We start from the raw sequence: 14,494 nt of genomic DNA, 5'->3' as shown, positions 1-14,494 counted from the left end.
AAGATTCAAATAGGGATTCAGTGCTCTTCCACAGGAGAAAGAATGACAAAAATGAGAAGGGACATACAAAAACAGGGACGGGTGTTGGTACAGAAATGATTCTGACATGAATGTGGTAGGATAGAGCACAATGGATCAGGAAATGATTTATAAGAAAGGTTTGGGGGGAAAAAAAAGAAAAGAAAAGAAAGGCTTGGGAGGGGCCAAGATAGTCTCAGTAGTGTAAATAAGCCACAATAAATTTTGTAAAAATGGAAGAAAAGAATGTATTTGGGCATAACAAATACAAATACAGGAAATAACAGTGCTTTGTATACATAAACTAGTAAATACGAAGAATACAAAGCTCAAAAACGTATCCGCTATTTAAACATCCTTTCCCTTCACTTTAATAACAAGACTCCCCACCCATTTTACACACACATACACACAATCATGAACACATACATTAGCCTTAAAAATACCTTAGTTTGTTTTACCCCAATTAAAAAAAAAATTAAACCCTAACTTTAGTTTGTAAAAATTCAAACTATAATTTAACAAATTTCCAAATCCATAATTGAGACTTGGCACTATGAAATTTTTTTTCTGTTTTTTAAAAAATTTTACTTGTGGTAAAATATACGTAACATAAAATATCCTACATTTTAAAAATGTACATCTATATTTCACTTACTAATCCAGAAATTCATTAGCTTTCTCAATTTTTTTCAGAGTTACCAAAAAAAAGACATGTTCATAATAAATGATAAACCAAAAGATTAGAAATCTTTGATTCCTGATTTCCACTCTAGGCTGAAAGTATTACTACTTTTTCTTTTCCTTTTTTTTTTTTTTTTTAAGATTTTATTTTTAAGTAATCTATACAACCAATGTAGGGCTTGAACACACAACCCCAAGATCAAGAGTCACATGCTCCATCAAGTGAGCCAGCCAGGTGCCCTATTACCACCTTTTCTTAAGTGAGATTTCAACAATTCTTTATATTTACCTGTGGAGATCTCTTATGGACAGGAAACCTTGTAAACTGCCCGTGATAATGTGTTCTCCAGTGATACACAGATCTGATATTTGTTCTGTCAGGACTTGAGACCCTAAATACTTGCCATTTACAGAAAACAGATGTAGTGCACTCTTATCCTATAAAGTTAGATGAAAATAATTTAATGATCTCAAAATTTAATGATTTAATAATTTCAAATTTAATGTTGAAATAAACATACAGTTATGTATAAAGAGAGTGTGTAGACAATATTATTAAAGTGATTTTAAATCAGAAATAATTTCATACTTTAAGAAAATATTTAATAACTAAATAATTGCTAAGTAAACAATATTAAACAAGAACTCTCACCCCTCCAAAAGAATTAAAATCTCATCCAGTTATGGGGCGCCTGGGTGGCGCAGTCAGTTAAGCGTCCGACTTCAGCCAGGTCACGATCTCACGGTCTGTGGGTTCGAGCCCCGCATCAGGCTCTGGGCTGACGGCCCAGAGCCTGGAGCCTGTTTCCGATTCTGTGTCTCCCTCTCTCTCTGCCCCTCCCCCGTTCATGCTCTGTCTCGCTCTGTCCCAAAAATAAATTAAAAAAAACGTTGAAAAAAAAAAAATTAAAAAAAAAAATAAAATCTCATCCAGTCTAAAAAACCCCGCATTCTTAACATAAAACAAAAAGATTCTCTTAACTTTTTTTAAAGCTATAAGGTTTTTTTTTTAATTTTTATTTAACGTTTATTTATTTTTGAGAAACAGAGACAGAGAACGAGCAGGGGAGGGGCAGAGAGAGAGGGAGACATAGAATCTGAAGCAGACTCCAGGCTCTCAGCTGTCAGCACAGAGACTGACATGGAGCTCGAACCCATGACCTGTGAGATCATGACCTGAGGTAAAGTCAGTTGCTTAATTGACTGAGCCACCTAGGTGCTCCCCCCTCCCTTTTTTTTTGAGAAAGAGGGAGAGAGAGGGAGCATGTGTGGGGGAGGGGCAGAGAAAGAGGTAGACAGAGAATCTGAAGCAGGCTCCAGGCTCTGAGCTGTCAGCACAGAGCCCGATGCAGGGCTCGAGCTCACGAACCATGAGATCATGACCTGAGCTGAAGTCAGACACTTAACTGACCGAGCCACCTGGGTGCCCCTGTGTTTTTTTTTTTTTTTTTAAACTTTTTAAGTAATCTCTACACCCAATGTGGGGCTCAAACTCACATCCCTGAGATCAAGGGTCTCATGTTCTATCAACTGAGCCAGCCAGGTGCCCCAAGATTCTCTTAGTTTTTAAATAGCTTTATCATGGAAAGAAAAATAAACATAATTCATGGCTTGTTTTTTCATACCCAGACTGTGCAAAAGGAATTTAATTTGGTTATAATTTCCACTTAAGTTTATGAAGTCCCACATAATCAGAAATTCTTTTTGAAATCATGTATTATATAAGTCCATATAAATCCCTAAACAAAATAATATCTCATAAATACAGTATAATATGGAAAGGAAAAGATGGGCTTATAGATAGTCTAGCCCTACTGTATGAAACTGTTATATACCTTGAGATTGGTCTTTTCTTCAGTGCTGGAATAGATGACAATATGTCCTTCCCAAGATATCGCCAAATTAGGAACAGTGAGGAGTAGAGAACTCTCGCAAGGTGGTCGTAAAGTCCTCATGTACTGACCTTTCTGAATGGTATGTATAATCACAGTGCCATCCTACACAGAAAATATTAGAATATGAAAAAAAGAAACAGAACAACACAAAAAGAAAGAGGACCAGATAAATAAATACAGGAAAGGAACTTAGAAAATGATTATTCTACCAAGGCACATGTACCTTAGGAAAAATTCCAATCTTGAAATTTGAAATAGTCTTTTATTTCATAAAATGCCCTCTTTCCTTAACTTATAAGACCAATAAAATCCCAAAATGGAATCCAGTCTGTTTAAGTTTCTTCTTTCTGGATTAATCCTACTTCTGCAAGTCATACACAAACAATAATTTCTATGCTTTTACCAATTCTAGAAAAAAAATTATTTTTCCGATTTTAGCATATGTGCTTCTAAAGCAAGCATGAAAAGAATTTAAATTTAAATATTGTTTCACAATTTGTAGAAAAAACTAGCATTTCTTAAAGGTGAAATCTTACCCTTGATCCTGACACTGCCATGTCAAGTTCAGTGCTGATGCCAACACTCAATACCTCATCAGTGTGTCCATACAGAATCTGAAAGGGTTTCGATGCTAAGCCCACGGGAACACCTCCCTAGTGTTAAAACATAGAAACAAAGGTAATTTTCTAGTCGGCTATTTTCTACAAAAAGGCTTATACTATATTTAAATTGTCTAATCGCAAACGAATATTGCAAAACAAGTTCTTACTACTGCATCTATTTATAGTAGTATTCATTCTTGTGTTTTTCCTTGGATTCCTAAATTATTCCTGGAGAATTCCCAAATTCTCAGCCCCTTTTGAGGCTCTAAAACTTAAGCAGGCCCAGGCTCTGAGCTGTTGGCATAAAGCCTGACACGGGGTTTGAACTCACAAACTGTGAGATCATGACCTCAGACGAAGTCAGACACATAACTGACTGAGGCACCAAGGTGCTCCTATATGGTTTTATTATAGGAATTCCAGAATGGTTCAAGCCTAGGAGAATTTTCAACATAATACATTAAGAGAAAATAAGAGAAAAACTACAAATAAAAGAAGACAAACTGTGAAAAATAGCTAAAAAGGACATTATGGGAACTACTAGCAAAATTAGAACATGAACTGTGGATTAGATAACTATATATATTATATATTGTATAGGTGTTCTGATTTTGATAGCTGAACTGTGATTATATATAAGAATGACTTGTTCTTAGAAAATATACACTAAAGTGTTTAGGGGTAAACGAACACAGTATCTTTACTGAGAGAGAGAGAGAGAGAGAGAGAGGGCAAGGGCAAAGGGAGAGAGACAAAGGATCCAAAACAGGATCCGTGCTGAGAGCAGAGAGGCTGATGTGAGGCTCAAACCCACAAACCACAAGATCATGACCTGAGCCAAAGTCAGAAGCTTAACTGACTGAGCCATCCAGAGGCCCCAATATCTACAACTTTTAAATTGTTAAAAAAAAAAAAAAAAGATGCTGGGAGCGAAAGACATTAGGAGAGAATAATAAGACAAATGCAAAAATGTACTATTTTTGTAACTTTTCTGTAAACTACTAAAAAGCTACCAAAAGAAAAAAAAATCAGAAGGAAAGTAACTACTTAAATATCAAAAAAAAAAACCCCACAACCCAACAGCAATGTATGGTGAAATGCAACAGCAAATGGTATACTAAATGGCACAATGGTGAAGGCACTTTCATCAAAATCAGACATAAGACAGGGATACTCACTATAATTTTCTTACTCTATTACACTAGCTAATAATGTAATAAGATAAAATGAAATCATTTTATTGGAATCATTATATTGGAAAAGATAAAGACATCTACTTTTTTTTTTTTTTTTAAATTTTTTTTTTCAACGTTTATTTATTTTTGGGACAGAGAGAGACAGAGCATGAACGGGCAAGGGGCAGAGAGAGAGGGAGACACAGAATCGGAAACAGGCTCCAGGCTCTGAGCCATCAGCCCAGAGCCCGACGCGGGGCTCGAACTCACAGACCGCGAGATCGTGACCTGGCTGAAGTCGGACGCTTAACCGACTGCGCCACCCAGGCGCCCCAAGACATCTACTTTTACTTTCGGATCATATGATTATATATCTTATCTACTTTGTTATCAGAAAACCTAAAAGATACTAATAATTACAAGAGCTGGATAAGAAGATTTGGTAAACCAATTAGATAACTGTATAGAAATCAATAGCTTTTTTTTACACTAGCCATAATCATTTAGAGTAAAAGTGATTTAGGGGTGCCTGGGTGGATAGGTTGGTGGTTAAGTATCTGACTCTTGATTTCAGCTCAAGTCATGATCTCACAGTTCATGAGACTGAGCCCTGTGCACTGGGCTCTGTGCTGATAGTGAAGAGCCGTTTCGGGATTCCCTCTCTCCTGTCTCTCTGCCCCTCCTCCAGCTTGTGTGTGCTCTCTCTCAAAATCAAAAAGAAGTAAAAGTGACTTAAAAAAGTCCCTTCAAAACAGTAATAATACAATAATCAGAAATAAACTTAAATAGGGGTGCCGGGGTAGGAGACACCGGTTAAGCGTCTAACTCTTGACCTTGGCTCAGGTCATGATCTCATGGTTCGTGAGCTTGAGCCTCACGTTGGGCTCTGTGCTGACAGTGCAGACAGAGCCTGCTTGAAATTCTCTCTCCCTCTCTCTGTCCCTACCCCACTCCTGCTCTGTCAAAATAAACTTAAAAAAATTTTTTTTAAAGAAATAAACATAAACAAGTACAGAACCTAATGGAAAAAAATAATTAAAAGATTTTGTTGAAAAACATTAAAAAAAGAACAGAAACAAATATGGAAAGACATGTCCTATTTCTGGATAGGAATGATTATAAAAATGCCAATGCATACCAAATTAATGTATAAATTAAATATAATTTCATCAAGATTAAGAGATTTGTGAGGAAGATATGGTTAAAATATTTTTTAAGTTCATATGGAAGAATAAATACTAATATAAGACTAGCTGAGAACATTTTTTATAAAGAAACATAGTGAGAGGAGATTTGTTTTACCAAATATTAAAATGAAAATGTTTTGGTGTTGCTATAGAAACAAAATGGCGAATCTAGAAGAAGATCCAATTCAGTAGGTAGTCATTTATGCTGGCATAAATGACTTTCCACTGAAAGTAAACATAATAATACATTTTAATATTCTATATTATTATAGAATATATATTACATACTCTATATATTCTATCCTATATATCTATTTTTTTTTTAGTTTATCTTTATTTTTGACAGAGAGAGAACACAAGCAGGGGAGGGGCAGAGAGAGAAGAGAGGGAGACACAGAATTTAAAGCAGGCTCCAGGCTCTGAGCGGTCAGTACAGAGTCTGATGTGGGGCTTGAACCCACGAACTGCGAGATCATGACCTGTGCTGAAGTCGGACGCTTAACCGACTGAACCACCCAGGCGCCCCTATCATATATATCTATATATTATATACATAATACTCTTATTCTCTATTATAAAAAGAAAAATTAATTACCAAAGGATTGAAGATTAAAATGTAAAAAAAAAAAAAAGTTAAGAAAAATATTATAGGAAAATTTTTAGGTAATTATTTTAATAAATTTGAAGTAGAAGAAAGCCTGTCAAGTAGAAAATCTAAAAGCCATAAAAAAGACACTTTACTTCCTTGAAGCAACATCATAATGAGTATAATATGGCTGATAAAAATTATAAATCTGTAATTTCTAGTAGTCCCACCAGAAAGGAAGATTATTTAAATGTGTAACTAACCTGTTGTATTATTTGCCATATCATACATGTAGTGTCTCTTGAACCAGAAATCAAATGTATTCCACAATAATCTGTAGCTAAACAAGTAACAATATCTGTAAGAAAAAAGGAATTACAAAAAAATGAAATGGCATGGTTTTGCTGGAACAGAACTAAAAGGGCAATTTTAGTTCATGGTCAAACTATTACTAAATTGGTTGTTCTAGCAGGAGAAATGTAGGAACGGCAATGGAAAAGCACTGGGGAAGAAGAACACAGGAAACAAGCATTTCTAAACTCATGTAGAGGATCTTTCTTTGAGGTCACCCAGCTTTGAGAGTTAAGAGTACACACGGGGCAGGGAAATGTCCATTAGAGTCCTGCTAGTGGGTTAGGAGGCTTGAAATGGATCCCCAGGTAGTTTTGATAGGCCTCTCTGCTCTCTTACTCTCTCATCCCCATTTACCTTCTACTCCCATTAAGAACTGAAATCCTGTGGAATATATGCCCCTAATCAAAAAAGTACATATTACACTGCAAATTCACACAATATAAAATACATTTCTACTAAAAGGGAAAAACCTGAGCTAAGTGGCATCTCAGGAGCCACTGGTACAGAATTAGTAGCAGACTCCCATTTCCCTTTTGTAATAGGTTTATCAGGAGGAAATCTACACCATGTCTTACTCTTATACTAAAATGAACAGCCTAAGAAGTACCAGGTTAAACCACATTCAATAATTTACCTCTTTCATGCCTAACTATTAACTAAGTAATAGGGCAGGTGATGTCTTCTTCAACAACGACAGATTTTTTTTTAAGTTTTGTCTTAAAATTCTTACTTGTATCAACCAATTTTTTTAAAAAAGGCTTAGCCTAACATCTTTCAGATACTATGAAGCTGTATTTAATTTATATGGTATTTAGTATACCCCAAAACATTAAATACTCTTAAAGAAAGCATATAATGTTCATAACATTGCTCTATCAAAAAAAAGTTCACTCAGCTTCAAAGGTAAATACTAATGTTTTTTATAAGGAGGATGTACTACTTTTGTAGTTAGAAGACACAGGGAAACTTTGCTTTTTTGGGAGAAAAAAGTTAACACTTACCCATGTGTCTAATATTGTGTGAGATAGTTTTGCCTTTTGTAAGTGACATCACTTGAATGCTATTATCCCAGTGTCCAGCACTGAAAAGCAACTTTGCATCATGTGATACTATGAATAGCTTAGAAGTTATTTCCAGCCCTGGAGCAAAAGGACCATTCATACTACGCTGAGTTCTGTAAACATAATTAAATATTAGACTTTTCCATAAAAGACCATTTACACCGATATCAACTATTTTTTAAATCTCTTTAAAAAAGAAGTAAAAATAAATCTTAACTGTTCAATTGAAATGACCATTAGTGAATGATAAAGATTTTCAGAAAAAATTAATCTTATTCATATTTTTCATCAAATAAAAATATACATAATAATAATCTCAAGGGTTAAGCTAAAGAAGTTGAGACTGGTGAAGGTGTGAAAAAGATTTAAATCTTGTCTTTCAAAGCCTATTTAGTAAGATTGTCAATTCTGTAAAATGTAGTATCAAACTATTAAGCACAAGAAGGATATGACAGGATGAGGAACTGGAAATCAACTCAAACCAGAAATCTACCTCATAAGCAGTTAAATGTGTATCGAACAATATTCATGAAGATAATTCTTCACTCAAACCAAAGCAAGCATGTTGGTTTTATCTGTTTCCCAGTGAACTAACTGTGAACTCAGTCAACCCAGATTTTGCAGAAAGATACAAAGAAGTAATTGCACTTTAGCGTGCATACAGAGAATGAGGGCCAATTCTGACAGTTCAGCTCTAGAATTTTATTATTCAATATCAATATGCTGAAGGTATGCTTTGTGCCAAACACAAAGAGTACTAAGACCTATGTGGGATAAGAAGGAAAAAAGACATTGCTCCTAATAAACAGCTCAAATAACTCTGAGTAAGGGAAACATCACTTTAACTTAAAATGTAACCTTTGGATACTTAACAAATTAAGGTAAATAATAAATTCTTCTTATATAAACACATAAGGCTTATTTATAAACAACACTGTACAATAAAAATAAAATTAAGCCTCAAAACTATTGCTAATAATTTGTTTCCCTATGATATTATATAAGTTGTTTTATCCTTAAACCAGTATCAAGTCAGGAAGAGGGAAAGAACAAAAGAGAGAAGGAGGGAAGAAAATCTGGAGGTCTACTGTATTACTATCAAAATGACACCAATCAATCTAGTTGTTTTTCCTGGCAATAAGGTACCAGCTGCACCTGTTTTGCTTTAAATGTTCATTTACTTACTTTGGATTTGTCACAGTTTGATCTTTGATGAATGTAAAGTAATTAGAAATGTTTCTGTCATAAGGCAGCCATCCATGGGTTCCAACAACATAATTCATGCTTACTGTTATCTGGAAGAGAACATATGAAGACAAATATGAAATAAAAGATTAAAGAAAGCAGCACAGAATAACCAAATGCTCACATGATGTTAGCATTTATCATTTAGGGAGTAATGTGGGATTGTGTACTTAAAACACAAAATTCATTAGTCCTTTTTAAGATTTATTTTTAAGTAATCTCTGAACTCCATGTGGGGCTTGAAATCACAGCCCCAAGATCAAGAGTCACATGCTTTGCCAAATGAGCCAGCCAGGCATCCCTCATTAATTACATCTTAATTCTTAAAAAGAGTAGTCTTAATACTAATAAAGTCTTAAAATGGAAAAAGTCATTTCTTATTTTTATCTTTTATGTTATTGCAAGAAAAACTGTTCAATGAATCTTTCTTTAGTGAGAGAATTTTTGTCATTTCTCAAACTGTATTAGCATTTTAGTTGGCAGTCAGAAGAAATTAAGGGTCAAGTCTTACCATAAAAATACGACATATTATATATAATTTAGAACATAAATCAGAAGTACAATTTATGACAAATTGTTAAGAAGGTCTCTCATCTTAGTGACAGTAAGAGTGAACGTTGTTTTAAAAATGAAAAACTGGGGCGCCTGGGTGGCTCAGTCGGTTGAGCGGCCGACTTCGGCTCAGGTCATGATCTCGTGGTCTGTGAGTTCGAGCCCTGCGTCAGGCTCTGTGCTGACAGCTCGGAGCCTGGAGCCTGTTTCAGATTATGTGTCTCCCTCTCTCTGACCCTCCCCTGTTCATGCTCTGTCTCTCTCTGTCTCAAAAATGAATAAACATTAAAAAAACAAAAAATGAAAAATGAAAAACTTTCCCCCCCTTGATTATAAAACATATTAAAAAAAAGATAACTTAAAGAAATGCAGGTATTAAAGGTGAAACCATAAGGATTCCATCATTGAAAAGCACTTTCATTTTCTTTTGTTTATCTTTCTAGATGTTTTTCCTAAACAAACACACAATATGCGTAATTAGAAAGATAAGTCTAATTCTGGAATCTCTACTGTTCACTATGCTATACTCTGTTTTTATAATTTGTACCTGACAAAATGAGAATAAGACATACCTAAGTTTGGTCCATGTGCCTGTCCCAGATCCAAGATCCTTTACTTGCTAGTTCTATGACTTCGAGCAAATTACCTTTCTTTTTTTAAGATTTATTTATTTTTGGGGTGCCTGGGTGGCTTAGTTGGTTGAGTGTCCAACTTCAGCTCAGGTCATGATCTCATGGTCTGTGGGTTCAAACCCTGTGTTGAGCTCTGTGCTGACAGCTCAGAGCCTGGAGCCTGCTTCCAATTCTGTGTCTCCCTCTCTCTCTGCCCCCCAGCCCCCCGCTCATGTTCTCCCTCTCTCTCTCTCAAAAATAAACATTAAAACAAAAAGATTTATTTATATTTGAGAGAGCGAGCACAAATGAGAAGGGCCAGATAGAGAGGGACTGAAGACCCTAAGTGGGCTCTGTGCTGACAGCAGTGAGCCTGATGCAGGGCTTGAATTCACGAACCATGAGATCATGACCTCAACCAAAGTCTGACGCTCAACTGACTGAGCCACCCAGGTGCCCCTGAGCAAATCAGCTATGAATTTTAGTTTCTAAACTATAGGAAGGAAATAATAATGGTGCCCATCTAACAGGATTATTAGTGCCCATCTAACAGGATTAAATTACAAACTTCGTGTAAACTACTCACTAACATCTCCCGCATCTATACCTTCCTCAATTCTGTATTATTTCTCATTTTTATTACTTATACTGCCTTATGATATATTGTAATATCTACTAAGATGTTACATTCTATTTTTCTGGTATAAAATTTTCTGGTATTAGGACACCTGGATGGCTCAGTCAGTTGAACGTCTGATTTTGGCTCAGGTCATGATCTCACAGTCCATGAGTTCAAGCCCCGCGTCGGGCTCTATGCTGTCAGCTCAGAGCCTGGAGCCTGCTTGGGATTCTGTATCTCCCTCTCTCTCTGCCCCTCCCCCAATCGTGCGCGCGTGCTCTCTCTCTCTCTCAAAAATGAATAAATGTGGAAAAAAAGATTAAAAAAATAAAAATAATAAAATGTTCTAGTATTTTCACATCAGAATTACAGCTAACTACTTGAACATTGCTATGAAACTAGAAGAAAACCACAAGAAAAACATCTGGAAAGACCACAAATACATGAAGGCTAAATAACATGCTACTAGGCAATGAATAAGTCAACCAGGAAATAAAAGAAGAAATTTAAAAAATACATGGAAACAACTGAAAATGAAAATACAACAGTCCAAAACCTCTGGGATCCAGCAAAAGTGGTCCTAAAAGGGAAGTACAAAGTAATACAGGCCTACCTCAAGAAGCAAGATCATTTATATAAATAATAAGAATCTAACCTTATACCTAAAGGAGCTAGAAAAAGAACAGTAAATGAATCCTAAAGCAAGCAGAAGAGGTGAAATAATAGATAAGAGCAGAAATAAAAGATATAGAAACTAAAAAAAACAATAGAACAGATCAATGAAAACAAGAGCTGGTTATTTGAAAAAATTAATTGATAAACCTGTAGTCATACTATTCAAAAAGAAAAGAGAAAGGACTCAAATAAATAAAATCACAAATGAGAGAGGAGAAATAACAACCAACATCACAGCAATACAAACAATTATAAGAGAATATTGTGAAAAACTATACCCCAACAAACTGGATGATCTGGAAGAAACAGATAAATTCCTAGAAACATATAAATTACCAAAACCGAAACAGGAAGAAACAGAAAATTTGAACAGACCAATAACCAGCAAAGAAACTGAATCAGTAACAAAAATAACTCCCAACAAACAAAAAACCCATGACCAGATGGCTTCACAGGCAAATTCTACTAAATATTTAAAAAAGAGTTAATACCTATTCTTTTCAAACTATTCTAAAAAACAGAAAAAGATGAACAACTTAATTTCATTCTATGAGGCCAGCATTATCCTAATCGCAAAACCAAATAAAGATACCATATAAAAGAGAAATATAGGCCAATATCCTTGATGAACATAGATGCAAAAGTTCTTTAAAAAATACTAGCAAACCAGATCCAACAGAACATTAAAAAAAAAAACATTCACCACAATCAAGCTGGATATCCTTGGGTTTGCAAAGGTGGCTCAATATTCACAAATCAACCAACATGATACATCACATTAATAAAAGAAAGGAAAAGAACCATATGATCATTTCAATAGATGCAGGAAAAGCATTTGGCAAAGGACAACATCTATTTATGATAAAAATAAATGGAAAGATATTCCATGCTCATGGATTGGAAGAAAAAATATTTTTAAAAAGTCATACTACTCAAAGCAACCTACAGTTTTAATGCAATCCCTATCAAAATGTCAACATCATGTTTTCACAGAACTAGAACAAACAATCCTCAAATTTTTATGGAAACACAAAAGAGAAAAGCAAAGCTGGAGTCATCACAATTCCAGACTTCTAGTTATATTACAAAGCTGTAGTAATCAAAATAGTATGGTACTGGTACAAAATAGACCCACAGATCAATAGAACAGAACAGAAAACCCAGAAATGAACCCACAACTATATGGTCAACTCATCTTTGATAATGCAGGAAAGAATATCCAATGGGAAGAAGAATGTCTGTTCAGCAAATGGTATTGGGAAAACTGGACAGCTACATGCAAAAGAATAAAATGGGACTACCTTCTTATAGCGTACACAAAAGTAAATTCAAAATGGGTTAAAGACTTAAATGTGAAACCTGAAACCATAAAAATGCCACAGGAGAACATAGACAGTAACTTCTTTGACATTGGCCACAGCAACTTCTTTCTAGATATGTCTCCCGAGGCAAGGGGAACAAAAGCAAAAATAAATTATTGGGACTTCATCAAAATAAAAAGCTTCTGCACAGCAAAGGAAACAATCAACAAAACTAAAAGGCAACCTATGGAATGGGAGAAGATATTTGCCAAGAACATATCTCATAAAGGTTAGTATCCAAAATATATGAAGAACTTAATAAAATGGAACACTCAAAACACCAAATAAACCAATTAAAAAATGGGCAGAAGACATGAATAGACATTTTTCCAAAGAAGATATACAGATGGCCAACAGACACATGAAATGCTCAACATTACTTATCATCAGGGAAATGCAAATCAAAACTACAATGAATTATTACCTCACACTTGTCAGAATGGCTAAAATCAACAACACAAGAAACAAGAGGTGTTGGTGAAGATGTGGAAAAGGGGGACCCTCCTGCACTGTTGGTGGGAATGTAAACTGGTATGGCCACTCTGAAAACAGTATGAAGTTTCCTCAAAAAGATAAAAATAGGACTACCCTGCCATCCAGCAACCACACTACTAGGTATTTATCCAAAGAATACAAAAGTACTAACACAAAGGGATACAAGCACCCTGATGTTTATAGCAGCATTATCTACATACCATAACCAAATTATAGAAATAGCCTAAATGTCCATCAACTGATGAATGGATAATATTGGAATATTATTCAGCCATAAAAAAGAATGTAATCTTGCCATCTACACAGACATGGATGGAGCTAGAGAGTATTATGCTAAGTGAAATAAGTCAGAGAAAGACAAATACCATATGATTTCACTCATATGTGGCATTTAAAAAACCAAAGAGCAAAGGGGGAGAAACAGATAGAGGGAGAGAGGCAAACCAAGAAACTATGGAGACCAAACTGATGGTTAGCAGAAGGGAGATGAGTGGGGAGATGAGCAAAATAGGTAATGGGGATTAAGGAGTTATACTTGTTGTGATGAGCACTGGGTGATGTACACAATACTATATTATACACCTGAAACTAGTAGTATACTCTATGTTAACTGGAATTTAAATGAAAACTTAAAAAAATTTTTTGACTCTAAAAATTGACCAAAAGCAAAAAATAAATCAAGACACATTGACAGAAAAAAAAAAAGTGTATTACAGTTAACTACTTGAAATAAAAGCTGTGTATCTAGAAGATACATTTTTTATACTTAGTCAAAATAATTCCATAAAAATTGTCTTTATTATTTAAAAAGTCTTTAAATTTTTTTATTTTCTCATTTTTTAAAAACGTTTATTTATTTTTATTTTTGAAGGAGAGAGAGACAGAGTGTGAGTGGGGGAGGGGCAGAGAGAAAGGGAGACACAGAATCTGAAGGGCTCCAACTCACGAGCAGTGAGATCACGACCTGAGCTGAAGTTGGGACACTTAACTGACTGAGCCACCCAGATGCCCCATATTTTCTCAATTTTTTTGATGAGTTGTAATGTATACAAACATAGCAGTGAGAAAAAGCCATAAATCTACTTACCAGTAACTCAGGACTGCCTTGAGACATAAAAGAGCGAGACTGATTTTTGGGGACAATGGCCTTTATTAGTGGAATACCATCACTAATTCCCTATAAAATAAAAGACGGAGGCTTAGTGGCTGGTTCTGTTATCTTTATTAGTTACAAGTTATTGAAAACTTCTATTTCTTTAAACAAGAATGAACCCGGTAATACAGCATTTTACTCTATCAAAACATATCATTTAATTAAAATGTAGGAAAGGAGAATCACTATGCTGTACTCTTGAAACTAATATAACAGTGTGT

General features: G+C 34.9%; 1 protein-coding gene across 1 annotated transcript in view; it reads right to left on the bottom strand.

Moving 5' to 3' along the window:
• NBEAL1 (neurobeachin like 1) overlaps positions 1–14,494 on the bottom strand; it is a 175,103-nt gene that overhangs the window by 10,324 nt on the left and 150,285 nt on the right. The window contains 7 exon segments of the mRNA XM_032594462.1: positions 992–1,140; positions 2,538–2,699; positions 3,134–3,250; positions 6,411–6,505; positions 7,503–7,675; positions 8,748–8,857; positions 14,208–14,297. Coding sequence (XP_032450353.1) covers positions 992–1,140; positions 2,538–2,699; positions 3,134–3,250; positions 6,411–6,505; positions 7,503–7,675; positions 8,748–8,857; positions 14,208–14,297 — 896 coding nt within the window.

The sequence above is a fragment of the Lynx canadensis genome, chromosome C1 (assembly GCF_007474595.2).
Source record: "Lynx canadensis isolate LIC74 chromosome C1, mLynCan4.pri.v2, whole genome shotgun sequence".
Taxonomy (NCBI): Eukaryota; Metazoa; Chordata; class Mammalia; order Carnivora; family Felidae; genus Lynx; species Lynx canadensis.
This window is presented reverse-complemented; position numbering and strand designations above follow the sequence as displayed.